The 14,044-nt window shown below is 51.4% G+C and overlaps 2 protein-coding genes across 10 annotated transcripts in view; one reads left to right on the forward strand and one right to left on the reverse strand.

The window, feature by feature from the left end:
• Positions 1 to 11,271, reverse strand: part of DFFB (DNA fragmentation factor subunit beta) — a 29,060-nt gene extending 17,789 nt beyond the window's left edge. For 4 of the 5 annotated variants that reach the window (XM_026457470.2, XM_026457472.2, XM_026457474.2 and 1 more), the window contains exons 1-3: positions 10,935 to 11,271; positions 9,792 to 9,918; positions 1,497 to 1,685 (exon numbers count right to left, since the gene is read on the reverse strand). In XM_026457470.2, coding sequence (XP_026313255.1) covers positions 1,497 to 1,685; positions 9,792 to 9,918; positions 10,935 to 11,048 — 430 coding nt within the window. In that variant the 5' untranslated portion in view covers positions 11,049 to 11,271. The remainder of the gene's footprint in view (positions 1 to 1,496; positions 1,686 to 9,791; positions 9,919 to 10,934) is intronic. The other variant, XM_026457471.2, reaches the window with a different exon arrangement.
• A 184-nt stretch (positions 11,272 to 11,455) lies between these two features.
• The window catches only part of CEP104 (centrosomal protein 104), a 44,110-nt gene continuing 41,521 nt past the window's right edge, over positions 11,456 to 14,044 (forward strand). Inside the window, exons 1-3 of one of the 5 annotated variants that reach the window (XM_026457465.1) lie at positions 11,639 to 11,777; positions 12,040 to 12,154; positions 12,872 to 12,999. In XM_026457465.1, coding sequence (XP_026313250.1) covers positions 12,954 to 12,999 — 46 coding nt within the window. In that variant the 5' untranslated portion in view covers positions 11,639 to 11,777; positions 12,040 to 12,154; positions 12,872 to 12,953. Of the gene's footprint in view, positions 11,778 to 12,039; positions 12,155 to 12,871; positions 13,000 to 14,044 lie in introns of all 5 variants that reach the window. The other 4 variants (XM_026457468.1, XM_026457466.1, XM_026457469.1 and 1 more) reach the window with 4 other exon arrangements.

Here is a 14,044-nt window from a genome sequence, read left to right on the forward strand (position 1 = left end):
AGTGGAGTGAATAGACAGAGTGGGGTATGTACGTGCAGTGGAGTGAACAGACAGACCAGGGTATTTACGTGCAGTGGAGTGAATAGACAGAGTGTGGTATGTACATGCAGTGGAGTGAATAGACAGACCAGGGTATTTACGTGCAGTGGAGTGGACAGAGTGGGGTATGTACGTGCAGTGGAGTGAATAGACAGAGTGTGGTATGTACACGCAGTGGAGTGTCATTTGGCCTTAAAAAGAAGGAAATTTTGGCCAGGCGTAGTGGCTCACGCCTGTAATTCCAGTACTTTGGGAGGCCGAGGCGGGCGGATCACGAGGTCAGGAGATTGAGACCATCCTGGCCAACATGGTGAAACGCCATCTCTACTAAAAATACAAAAAATTAGCCGGACGTGGTGATACGCACCTGTAGTCCTAGCTACTCGGAGGCCGAGGCAGGAGAATGGCGTGAACCCGGGAGGCAGAGCTTGCAGTGAGCCGAGATCGCGCCACTGCACTCCAGCCTGGGTGACAGAGCGAACTCCGTCTCAAAAAAAAAAGAAGGAAATTTTGATATATGCTACGATATGGAGGAACCTTGAGGACACTGTGCTAAGTGCAATAAGCCAGTTACAAAAGGACAAATACTGTGTGACTCCATTCATATGAGGTCCCTAGAGTCATCAAATCAGAGAGACAGAAACCAGAACGGTGGTTTTCAGGGGCTGGAGGAGGGGAAGGGGGAGTGAATGTAATGGGGACACAGGTTCAGCTTTGCAAGGTGGAAGGAGTTCTGGAGATGATGGTGGGCATGGCTACACACGTGACTGTCCCTAATGCCAATGACCTGTGCACTAAAAAATGGTTGAGATGGTAAATTTTATGTCATATGTACTTTATCACAATTTTTAAAATAGTTATAATAGGCCAGGCGCAGTAGCTCACGCCTGTAATCCTAGCACATTGGGAGGCTGAGGTCAGAAGTTCAAGACCAGCCTGGCCAACATGGTGAAACCTCATCTGTACTAAAAATAAGCCAGGCGTAGTGGCACCTGCCGTAATCCCGGCTACTCGGGAGGCTGAGGCAGGAGAATTGCTTGAACCTGGGAGGCAGAGGTTGCAGTGAGCCAAGATCACGCCACTGCACTCCAGCTTGGGTGACAGAGTGAGACTCCATCTCAAAAAATAAAATAAAAAGAATAAAAAATCCCATCTGAGCGCTGCCCTGGACTCTGGCCCCACGTGAGTCCTTGCTGGGTGCCTTTCCCACCAGGCTGGAAAATGAGCACATTTTCTTCAGAGTCCCCCACCTCAACCCACAAGGGTACAGGCCAGCCCTTCATTGGGGGCTTTTTGGAACCCAATGTCTCCTGGCACCTTAGGCTCTGAAAAAGCCTTTCCCCTGCCAGCTGCAGCCTCCACACACCTTCAAACCACGCAGGTCCTCTGCCCAGGTGCAGCCCCCAGGCACCTTCAAACCACGGTGGGTCCTCAGCCCGGGTGCAGCCCCTACGCACCTTCAAACCACGGTGGGTCCTCAGCCCGGGTCTCGGCCGCGATGTTCTGGCTGACATTGTGCAGGAGGTCGGCCAGCAGCCTCTGCCTTTGCGGGGCCTGCTCATCGCACAGCAGCTGCTGGGCGGCCTGGACAAGCCCTGCGTGCGGCTCGTGAAATGCACTGAGGAAGCGCCCGATGTCACTCACATCTGCCACCAACGAGACAAACAAAAAGGTGCCAGTCCAGCAGAAGACACGTCCTGCCCTGGTCACAAGAAGAGCCTCCGACCGCATCTCCCCGCATTCCCCAGGGCCTGGCAATCACCAGGACTCAGACTCCTGGGTCTTTGTCCTTGCCCTGACACCAACAGCTGGGGACCACACACCAGGGTGGCATGAGGACAGAGAAGGGGCGGGGTGTGCTTTAGAAGACAGATGAAAGCGCACTGAGAGACGGCTGCTTTCCCATTTGGCCTCCTCCTTCCAAACCAGGCCGCCCCTCCTTTGGCCCTTCCTGGAGACCTTGATTTCAGACCCTTCCAATCACTTTTCCTGCTCTCTCCTGGAGCCTTTTCATAGCTCCCTGAAGCAGCGAGCTCTCCGGGCAGGGTCTTAATAGGAAATCAAAGCAAATTCTACCCAGGACCTTAACAAAATGTTAGCAAAGAGAATTCAGTAACATGCAAAAAGAAGTATCACCACGGCCAAGTGGGAATGCAAGGCTGGTTCACACCTGAAAATCGATCAGTGCGATCCACCATGTGAGAAAAGTCTCACGATGACATCAGCAGGTCAGAAGAAGACAGGAGGACATGCTGGAGAGTGAGGACTTGGTGGAAGCCCTTAGACCTAACATCAAAAGCACTGCATAAAAGAGAAAGTCCACACACTGAGCTTCCTCAAAACTAAAAACTCTTACTCTGCAAAAAAAATGTTCTTAAGAGAATGAAAAGACAAGCCACAGGGTAAATATTTGCAAACCACATGTCTGACAAAGCACTCCTGTCCAGGTATTTTAGTGGCAGGGGAAGGTGACTTTCAAAACTCAACAGTAAAAAAATAAATAAATAAACAATCCAATTAGAAAATGGACAAGAGACATGAAACACTTCACCAAGAAGAATCTACAGATGGCAAATAAGCACATAAAAAGATATTTAGGGCTGGGCACAGTGGCTCACACCTATAATCCCGGCACATTCAGAGACCGAGGTGGAAGAATCACTTAAGGGCAGGAGTTTGAGACCAACCTGGCAACCAACACTTCATCTCTAAAAAAAAAACACAAGACCCCATCTCTAAAAAAAAAATAATTAGCTGCGCATGGTGGTGCACACCTGTAGTCCCAGTTACTTGGGAGGCTGAGGTAGAAGGATTGCTTGAGCCCAGGAGTTTAGGGTTGCAGTGAGCCATGATTGCCACTGCACTCCAACCTGGGCAACAGAGCAAGACCCTGTCTCTATTTTTACAAAAGATATTCGGACAGTCAGCATTGTTAGCCACTAGGGAAATGCATATTAAGGGTGCAATGAGACATCACCACACTGCAATCAGAATGGCTCAAATTAAAAGTAGCAACAGTGCCAAAAGCTGGCGAGGCTGCATAGAAACTGTGCAGTGGAAAGGTAAGATGGCCACTCTAGTATACAACTTGGCAGTTTCTTTTCTTTATGTAGCTTTACTGAAATATCATCCACACTCCTTACAATTCACCCATTTAAAGTGTACAATTAAGAGGCTGGGCGCGGTGGCTCACGCCTGTAATCCTAGCACTTTCGGAAGCCGAGGCGGGCAGATCACAAGGTCAGAAGATCGCGACCATCCTGGCCAACATGGTGAAACCCTGTCTCTACTAAAAATACAAAAATTAGCCGGGTGTGGTGGTGCATGCCTGTAATCCCAGCTACTCGGGAGGCTGAGACAACAGAATCGCTGGAACCCGGGAGGTGGAGGTTGTGGTGAGCCAAGGTCACTCCACTGTACTCCAGTCTGGCAACAGGGCAAGACTCTGTCTCAAAAAAATAAAGTGTACAATTCAATGGGTTTTATTATATTCCCAGAGTTGTGCAGCCACATCCGTAGTCAATTTCAGAACATTTTCACCACCTCAAAAAGAAACCTCATACTCTTTAGCTGCCAACCTCCCTCCCCTCCACCCTACCCCCAACCCTAAACAACCAGTAATCTATTTTCAATCTCTCTAACATCCCCGTTCTGGACGTTTCCTATGAATGGAACCCTACTGCATGTGCGGGCTTCTTGACTCGGCATGGTTTCAAGGCTCGGCCACGCTGTGTTTCATTCCTCTTCGTGGTGAGTAATTCCATCGTAGGGAGGTGCCACCCTTTGTTTATCCATGTGTTCATCCTTGGAGACTTGGGTGGTTTCTGCCTTTTGGCCGTTATGAATAAAGCCACTGTAAACGCTCACGGACGAGTTTTGGTGTGGGCGCGTTTTCCTTTCTCTTGGGTACATACCTAGGGGTGGAGCTGCTGGGTCATATGGCGATTCTGTGTAATTGTTTGAGACACTATTTTCCGCAGCAGCTGCACCGTTTTCCCTTCCCACCGGCTGCGCCTGAGGGTTCCAGCTGCTCCACATCCTCGCCCACGCTGGTTGTTATCCAAGTGGGTGTGAAGTAGCATCTCACGGTGGTTTTGATGTGCAGTTCCCTGATGACTGATGATCTCAAGCATCTTTCCATGTGCTTACTGACCACATGAATATCTTCCTTGGAGACATTTCTTTCTATTCAGAACCTCCGCCCATGTTTAACTGAGTTATCTTTTCACTATTAAGTTATAAGGATTTTTTATATATTCTGATGCAAGTCCCTTATTAGATACATGATTGGCAACTGTTTTCTCCTATCCTGTGGGCTGTCTTTTTTTTTTTTGAGACAGAGTCTTGCTTTGCCGCCCAGGCAGGCTGGAGTGCAGTGCTGCAATCTCGGCTCACTGCAAGCTCCGCCTCCCGGGTTCACGCCATTCTCCTGCCTCAGCCTCCCGAGTAGCTGGGACTACAGGCGCGCGCCACTACGCCTGGCTAATTTTTTTGTATTTTTTGGTAGAGATGGGGTTTCACTGTATTAGCCAGGATGGTCTCAATCTCCTGACCTCGTGATCTGCCCACCTTGGCCTCCCAGAGTGCTGGAATTACAGGCGTGAGCCACCGCGCCCAGCCTGTGGGTTGTCTTTTAGCCTCCTTCATGGTGTCCTTTGAAGCAACAGAGTTCTTAATTTTTCTTTTTTGTTTTTTTCTGAGATAAAGTCTCACTCTGTTGCCCAGGCTGGAGTGCAGTGGTGTGATCTTGGCTCACTGTAGCCTCCGCCTCCTGGGTTCAAGCAATTCTCCTGCCTCAGCCTCCTGAATAGCTGGAATTACAGGCGCCTGCCACCACGCCCGGCTAATTTTTGTATTTTTAGTAGAGACGGGGTTTCACCATGTTGGCCAGGATGGTCTCAACTCCTGATCTCAAGTGATCTGCCCGTCTCGGCCTCCCAAAGTGCTGGGATTACAGGCATGAGGGACTGTGCCCGTCCTGAAGTTCTTAATGTTGATGAAGCCCAATTTATCTGTTCTTTCTTCTGCTGCTCATGTTTTTGGTGTCAAATCTAAGAATCCTTTGCCAAATCCAAAGTGATGAGGACTTACCCCTATGTTTTCTTCTAAAGGCTTTATATTTTTAAATTTTACATTTAGGTCTTTCATTTATTTTACTTTTTGTATAAGGTACCAGCTAAGGGTCCAACTTCATTCTTTTGTATGTAAATATGCAGTTGTCCCAGCACCATTTGTTGAAGACACTACTCTTCCCCCTCCATTGAATGGTCCTGGCACCCTGACCATAGATACATAGATTTCTGAGTGCTCTATTCTGTTCTATTGATCTATATATCTGCCCTCGTACCAGTGCCAGTCTTGATTACTGCGGCTTTGTACTAAGTTTTGAAATCAGGATATGTGGGTCCTCTTCCTATGTTATTTTTCACGGTTGTTTTTGGCTATTCTGGGTCTCTTGCAATTCCATTTGAACTATGGATTAGAATCAGCATGTCAGTTTCTACAGTGAAACCAGGTGGAATTTTCATAGGGATTGTGTTGAATTTGTAGGTCAATTTCGGGAGTCCCCCCATCTAAACAATGTTAAGTTTTCCAATCCATGAACATGGGATGTTAATCCATTTATTCAAAACTTCAATTTCTTTCAACAACATTTTGCAGTGTTCAGAATATAAGTATTACAATTTTTTGTTACACTTATCCTAAGTATTTGATTCTTTTTGATGCCAATGTAAATGGGATTATTTTCTGCTTCATTTTCAGATTGCTCATTGTAAGTATATTTCTATATTTGCGTATTGATCTTGTATCCTTCAACCTTGCTAAACTTGATGATTAGTTCTAATAGTTTTTTTAGTGGATTCCTTAGAGTTTTCTACGTACAAGTTAATATGATCTACAAACAGAGATAGCTTCACTTCTTCCTTTCCAATCTAGATGCCTTTTATTTTTCTTGCCTAAATGTCCTGGCCAGACCCTGCAGTACCATGTTAAACAAAAGCAGCAGGAATGGACATCCTTGTCTTCAGAAACTAAACACATGCCACACAATGCAGCACTGCACGTTTGGGCATTCTCCCCAGAGGAATGAAAACCCACATCCCGCAAAAACCTGTCAAGATGGCCAGATGCGGTGACTCACGCCCGTAATCCCAGTACTTTGGGAGGCCAAGGCAGGTCGATCACTTGAGCCTAGGAGTTCAAGGCCACCCTGAGCAACGTGACGAAACCCTGTTTCTACAGAAAATACAAAAACTAGCGGGGCATGGTGGTGCACCCCTGCAGTCCCAGCTACTCAGGGGCGGAGGTAGGAGGATCGCTTGAGCCCAGGAAGTGAAAGCTTCAGTGAGCTATGATTGCACCACTGCACTACAGCCTGGGCGACATGGTGAGACCCTGTCTCAAAAGAAAACAAGAAAGAAAAAAGAAAAACCTGTACATAATTGGCCAGCGCAGCTTTATTTGTAATAGTCAAAAACTGGAAACAAACAAAATATCCTTCCACAGGCGAATGGCTGAACAAACTGTGGTAAAACCAAACCATGGAATACTATTCAGCAATGAAAAGGAACAGACTATAGATACATACAACTTAGATGCATCTCAGGAGCCTTATGTGGAGTAAAAAAGGCTTATCTCGGCTGGGCGCAGTGGCTTAAACCTGTAATCCTAGCACTTTGGAAGGCCGAGACGGGCGGATCACGAGGTCAGGAGATCGAGACCATTCTGGCTAACACGGTGAAACCCCGTCTCTACTGAAAAAAATACAAAAAATTAGCCGGGCGAGGTGGCGGCGCCTGTAGTCCCAGCTACACGGGAGGCTGAGGCAGGAGAATGGTGTAAACCCGGGAGGCGGAGCTTGCCGTGAGCTGAGATCCGGCCACTGCACTCCAGCCTAGCAACAGATCAAGACTCCATCTCAAAAAAAAAAAAAGGCTTATCTCAAAAGGTCACATACTTTATGATTCCACTTACCTAATATTCTTCTTTTTTTTTTTTTTTTGAGATGGAATCTCACCCTGTCACCCATGCTGAACTACAATGAGGCACTCTCGGCTCACTGCAACCTCCACCTCCTAGGCTCAAGTGCTTCTCCTGCCTCAGCCTCCCAAGTAGCTGGGACTACAGGTGCCCGCCACCACGCCCAGCTAATTTTTGTATTTTTAGTAGAGATGGGGTTTCACCATGTTGCCCAGGCTGGTCTTGAACTCCTGATCTCAGATGATCCACCCGCCTCAGCCTCCCAAAGTGCTAGGATTACAGGTGTGAGCCACCGTGCCCAGTCCCTAATATTCTTTAAATGGCATAATTATAGGCATGGAGAACATATCAGCAGTTGCTGTGGGCTAGGGATTGGTGGTGGGCAGAGGTAGGCAGGATTATAAAGGGGAGAACCTTGAGTGATGGATGGGAGAGGTCTGTACCTTGACCCTGACACTGGTCACAGGAATCTGCATGGGGAGAAATGATAGAACAACATGCACATTGCACTAGTGTCAGTGTTCCTGTTTTGATATTGTACCACAGTTGTATCTGATGTCCCCTTTGAGGGAAAGGGTAGAGGTACATGGGACCTTCCTATCTGTGCAACTTCCTGGGAATCTGTCATTATTTATAAATAAACAGTTTAGGCCAGGCACGGTGGCTCACACCTGTAATCCTAGCACTTTAGGAGGCCAAGGTAGGAGGACAGCTTGAGCCCAGGAGTGTGAGACTATCCTGGGCAACATGGCGAAACCCCATCTCTACAAAAAATACAAAACAATTAGCCAGGCATGGTAGCACATGCCTGTGGTCCCAGCTACTTGGGAGGCTAAGGCGAGAGGATCGCTTGAAACATGGAGGTTGAGGTTGCAGTGAGCCATCACTGCACTCCAGCCTGGACAACAAAGTCTCAAATATATAAATAAAATACATTTTTTTGGCCAGGCACAGTGGCTCATGCCTGTAATCCCAGCACTTTGGGAAGCCAAGGTAGGAGGACTTCTTGAGCCCTGAGTTTGAGACCAGCCTGTGTAACACAGCAAGACCCCATTTCAATGTTCTAATAAAAGAAAAGAAAAAAAAAATTTTTTAAGTCTAATGAGGAGGAGGACTAGTGGTCTCAGGGAAGAGAGGGGGATAAAGCACCAGAGAAAGGAGGGACAGAGAGACAGAGACAGGCAGAGAGAGCCAGAGCGAGAAAAGACAGAGACAGACAGAGGAGACAGAGACTGAGAGATGCGGGGAGGGGCAGAAAGAGCAACGTGCTCTGCTCTCTTTCAACTATGCCCTGAAACGGGAAAGAAAGATAACATCCAAAGGTGAGGCATATCCTGAGCACACCCTGCCCAGCCCCCACCTCCCGCAGGGGCCACCTCAGGGGACATCACAGTGATACATTTTCTGGCTGCCTCCTCTAAAAGCACAAGGCCCAGTGGAAAAGGGGGCTTGCAACCTTGGAGCACACTCCAGAGGCATCACCCCTCAATGCTGACAGCGGAGCCCCCAACACTGCAGCCACGGAGGTGGCCACATGGACGTTACTTTTCAACTTCTCTCTTTGTGCTCTGTAGGCCAAGGAGCCAGAGTTCCATCCCTCAGAGCAGCCATGCCCTTCCTGGGGTATCAGAAGCATCTCCTGGAGCCTAACCTCCTTTGTATAACACTGGCCGACCCTCCCAGGTAAAGGCACATGATGGTGTCTCCTGCCCCAGTGACCAAAAGCTCTCTTTTACGGGAGTCAAACAAGCGCAGACCTTGGCATTCAGCTGGTTCTGAAAGGCAGGACTTTGTGTCCTGAGGCTTCAATACAGATACCTATAAAGAACCACCTCTCAAAGCAACTGCCCCCAAACATGAGCCCTGAGGACAGCATCTCAGCAAACACCAACCGAGAACAATGTGAGGGCATCCCACGAACCACCACCCCGTCCTTCCAGAAGGGTATTCAGCCCAGCAGCAAAGAAGGATATTGGCCAGGTGAGGTGGCTCAAGCCTGTAATCCCAGCACGTTGGGAGGCCGAGACGGGCGGATCACGAGATCAGAAGATCGAGACCATCCTGGCTAACACGGTGAAACCCCATCTCTAATAAAAAAAAAAAAAATAGGCCGGGCGCGGTGGCTCAAGCCTGTAATCCCAGCACTTTGGGAGGCCGAGACGGGCGGATCGCGGGGTCAGGAGATCGAGACCATCCTGGCTAACACGGTGAAACCCCGTCTCTACTAAAAATACAAAAAACTAGCCAGGCGAGGTTCTGGGCGCCTGTAGTCCCAGCTACTCCGGAGGCTGAGGCAGGAGAATGGTGTAAACCCGGGAGGCGGAGCTTGTGGTGAGCTGAGATCTGGCCACTGCACTCCAGCCTGGGCCACAGCCTAAGACTCTGTCTCAAAAAAAAAAAAAAAAAAGGAAAAGAAGGGTATCTATTCCTGGCCCCACCTTCCCCCATGAAACTGTGCAGGCCCCAACCCCAAAGCCCTCCCTCTGCTCTTGGGAATGGCTAGGACACCTCAAATGAATGTAAATGAAATTACAAGATTTTTTGAAGAAAAAGACAACCAACCGAACAGCTGAGTTCATGAACCAGAGGACTGAGGACTCTGCCACCTAAGCGATGCTGACCGGTTCTGACTCCAGAGGGCTTCCTCCTTGAGACCTGAGAGGTCACAATAAGGGGAACCCTTCCCCACCCTGATGGACACCCAGAGCTAAGCCCCCAGGACCTCCGAGAGTGCCAGCTTCCCGCCCACCTCCAAGGTCCTTGCCACTCACAGCCCTGCCAGGCCTGGCCCGAGGTGAGCAGCACCAGCTCGGCGTTGTCGGGAACGCTGGGGAAGTAGTCTTCAGTCAGCTCCGTGCCATCCTCGTACAGGCACAGCCGGGAACCGCGCTCAGGGAGCTGCAGGGGCGGGAGAGGCCACAGGAGGAGGAAGAGTCTCAAGACGAGGGCTTTTCATCTGCAGGCCTCAGAAATGACCAGAATGAGCTGTGTTTAAAGAAGCAGGCTCAGGCTGCTGCCTGTATACCACAGCCGCGACAACACCCAGGCAAGGATGAGGTGGCGGGGGCAAGGGCGCCTGACTGCGAGCCGTTCAAAAATACGAAGTCAGGAAAAACATACAACAGGTGGCGAGTGCTGGCTCTGCAGGATTCACCCTTTTAAAATGAGCTTCTGAGGGTACTTCAAATAGAGCCTGTCTTTAACAGCGCCGCCTCTTTGCTGCCAGGAGCTGAACACCACCACCCCCAGCACACAGCTGCCAGGGCGGTGCCGGCACACGAAGGAGAACGGTTCGTTGCCTCTGTGCACAAGTGTGGCCGGCACGTGGCACTGTTAATTTGTTGGAGTCTGGTTCCCTGTTACTCTGCACTGGTCAGTTTTAGGCATTTTATGGCAACTCCCACCCAACCCGCACCGACCCCGGCAAAGCACACCGACCCCGGCAAAGCACATTTGGACCCTAGTACTGGTCCAAAAAAGAAAACCACCCTAGAATAAGGTGACGGTTGCAATCCCCAGCTGCGAGGGCTGGAAGGGCCTGCAGAGCCCACCCAGTCAAGGCTTTCATTTTACGCAAGGGGAAGCTGAGGCCGGACAGGCAGAGCAGCCGTGACCCCGCGTGCCAGCACCTGGCACTCAACCCGGGTTTCCTAGCTCTGATGCAGGGCTGTCCTGCCCGAGCGGTGGGAAGAGGAAAGGGGTGATCCAGGTCGCCCCCCAAGCTCCCTGCGCTCTGAAGCCAGGCTCAGGAACCCCAGGCTGCGCGGGCCCGGGGGCCTAGAGGCTGAGGCGAACGAAAACTACCCGCCCCGGGCGCCGCCCGCACCCTCCGTTTTGGAAGAGGAAAAGCGGCACCTCCTATTCTCCCCACACACTACCCCCGGCCGGCCGGCCCCGCCCAGCCCGGCGGGCACCTGGAAGCGGAGACAGCCCTTGCGCAGCACCTCCTGGCAGCTCCGGCCAGCCACGCCGAACTTCCTCGGGCTGCGCAGGGCCCGCAGCTTCACGCTCTTGGGCTTCTGGAGCATTGCAGATGTGCTCAAGGCCTCTGGGTCCCGCAGGCGGCGGCACCCGCTGGCTGGCTGCTCAGATCCGTCCTCGCCCTGGCCGCAGGGGTCTGCACCTGGTGAGCTCTGCAAGCTGGCACAGGCCGGGCGCCGATCCCGGAAACTACATTACCCAGAAGGCCTGGGAAAAGTGAGGCCCGACGTGGTCTTGTGCGCAGGCGTCGCCCCACGGACACTACATTACCTTACCCAGAAGGCTCGGGAAAGCAAAGGCGCGACACCACCTGGTGTGCCCCAGGTGCCGCGGCCCCGGAAACTACACGACCCCGAGGGTGCGCGAAGCGTGGGGCCTCCCCTTGTGCGCCGGCGCGGCCGGGGACGGGGCGGGGTCGCGCACGCGCAGAGGCCCCAGTCCAGGGCTGGGCTTGGTTGTCATGAGAGCGGCGGCTGCGGCCGGGGCGATGGGCAGAGGTTTCCGGGGCTGCTTTCTCCCTGTCACTGCCGCAGCAGCTTGGAGTGCAAGGCGGCCTGGGGCAGCGGAGGGGGCGCCCATTGTGTTCCGTCTGAAGAAGCTGCGGCTGCCGAGGAGGTCCACGAGGGCCGGGGCCGGGGCCCGGGCCCGCCCGCCCCCGGGGTCCGGGTGCTGAGGCGCCGCCTGGCCGCCTCCCCGGGCCGCGGCACCGCTGCGACCCAGCCGCCCTTTCCACCGGGGCTGCGGCAGCGCAAGTCGGGGCCGTTCCCTCTGAGCAGGTACTTTCCGGGCCGCTGCGGCACGGGCCAGGACCGGAGCGGGGCGCGGGGCGCGGGCGCCGCGGGGGCCCCCACCTGGGAGCTGGGTACGAAGCCTGGGTGCGCGGTGCCAAGCCCGGAGGGTGTGGAGTTAGATTCCGGCCTTGCTGTTGGGGAAGAGCCGGCGCGGCCCCGTAGTGCCCGATGCCGGGGAGCGCAGCATGGGTGCTGGGAGCTCCTGCCCCGACGGGACGGCTCATTTAGCGTGGAATATTATTTTCAGGTCCGGCTTTTCCTGTTCTGGATGCATAGCACATAGCGGGCCAGTTTCAGATGTGTTCTGCTGAGCAAAACTTTGAGGAAAGTTGCTCTGCCCCTACAGAGATTAAAGTTTGATGGTTGGTTGGTTTTTGTTTTGGGGTTTGTTTTGTTTTGTTTGCACTTGAGTTTCAGATTTCTCTGAAGCCCTTTCAGTCGCTAAGATGACTTGACCAGAAACCCATAAGCCTTTCAGACAGTCTCACTCTGTCGCCCAGGCTGGAGTGCAATGGCACGATCTCAGCTCACTGCAGCATCCGCCTCCGGGTTCAAGCGATTCTCCTGCCTCAGCCTTCCGAGTAGCTGGGACTACAGGCGTCCACCACCACGCCCGTCTAATTTTTTTATTTTTAGTAGAGACAGGGTTTCACCATATTGGCCAGGCTGGTCTCGAACTCTGTACCTCAAGTAATACGCCCTCCTCGGCCTCCCGAAGTGCTGGGATTACAGGTGTGAGCCACCGCGCGCGGTCACACTTAAGTCTTCTTAAAAAGATAATCAGAGCCGAGCGTAGTGGCAGGCTCACACAAAAATTAGCCGGGCGTGGTGGCAGGCGCCTGTAGTCCCAGCTACTTGGGAGGCTGAGGCAGGAGAACGGCGTGAACCCGGAAGGTGGAGCTTGCCGTGAGCCTAGAGTGTGCCACTGCACTCCAGCCTGGGCAACACAGTGACACTCCGTCTCAAAAGATAAAAAATTTTATGATGCCCTATTATTGTTTCAGATCAGTGTAACAAAATGGAAGTTGCTACATTGAGTTTCCGTTGAATTTATAGTCAATTGCCTTTTACCATGCCAGCACTAGGAAAAGTGTCGTGAGGGATGAGGCTCCCATGGAATAATCGCTGCCTGAGGAGAGACGTACTCTGGCACTTGTTGGGATGCTGATGACTGTCCCTGGGACAACGGGGATCCCACATGCCTCTGGTGAGGAAGACTAGCCAATAACTGAACGTTCAACAGAGCTTTGCTTCTTCCCAAATTGTTAACGGTGATTTTTATACAGCCTAAAAGTGGCAATCTTCAGTGACACTCCAAGTATCTTATGTAACACTTGAAGGTTTACACAGAGGGGACCCTAGGCTACAACTGGAAGGGCTTTGGGAGTGGGTAAACTGAAAAAGGAATCCTTTTCAAATACCAGACTGAAGTAATAGCATTGTCTCCACAGTGTCCGTGCATTTCTCTTTGCTGGTTCTTAAATGCCAGTACTTTGTTTTAGATTTGTTGGGGGCAGTATAGCATACTGGAAACACCCTTCTGTTTGACAGAAAAGGTCCTATGTTTACGTCTTCAAGCCATAACAGAGTGTTGGTTAGGATCAGAGACTAGCCAGGCTTGGCGGCTCACGCCTGTAATCACAACACTTTGGGACACTAAGGTGGGAGGATCACTGAAGGCCAGGAGTTCAAGACCAGTCTAGACAACACAGTGAAACCCTATCCCTACCAAAAAAAAAAAAAAATTAAGTGGCTGTGCATGGTGACATGTGCCTGTAGTCCTAGCTACTCAGGAGGCTGAGACAAGAGGATCACTGGAGCCCAGGAGTTCGTGGTTACAGTGAGCTATGATCATGCCACTGCAGCAGTACAGCCTGGGCAACAGAGTGAGAACCTGTATTAAAAAAAAAAAAAAAAAAATGGGGCCGGGTGTAATGGCTGATACCTGTAATCCCAGCACTTTGGGAGGCTGAGGCGGGTGGATCACCTAATGTCAGGAGTTCAAGACCAGTATGGCAAACATGGTGAAACCCCATCTCTACTAAAAATATAAAAATTAGCTGGGTGTAGTGGCGTGCACCTATAATACTGGCAAACTGGGAGGCTGAGGCTGGAGAATCACTTGAACCCAGGAGGCAGAGGTTGCAGTGAGCCGAGATTATGCTACTGCACTCCAGCCTGGATGACAGAGTGAGACCCCCTCTCAAAAAAAAGAAAAAAATTGGAGACTAGAACCCAACAGCTTGAGCACA

Source organism: Piliocolobus tephrosceles, chromosome 1 (genome assembly GCF_002776525.5).
Source record: "Piliocolobus tephrosceles isolate RC106 chromosome 1, ASM277652v3, whole genome shotgun sequence".
In the NCBI taxonomy this organism is placed as follows: domain Eukaryota; kingdom Metazoa; phylum Chordata; class Mammalia; order Primates; family Cercopithecidae; genus Piliocolobus; species Piliocolobus tephrosceles.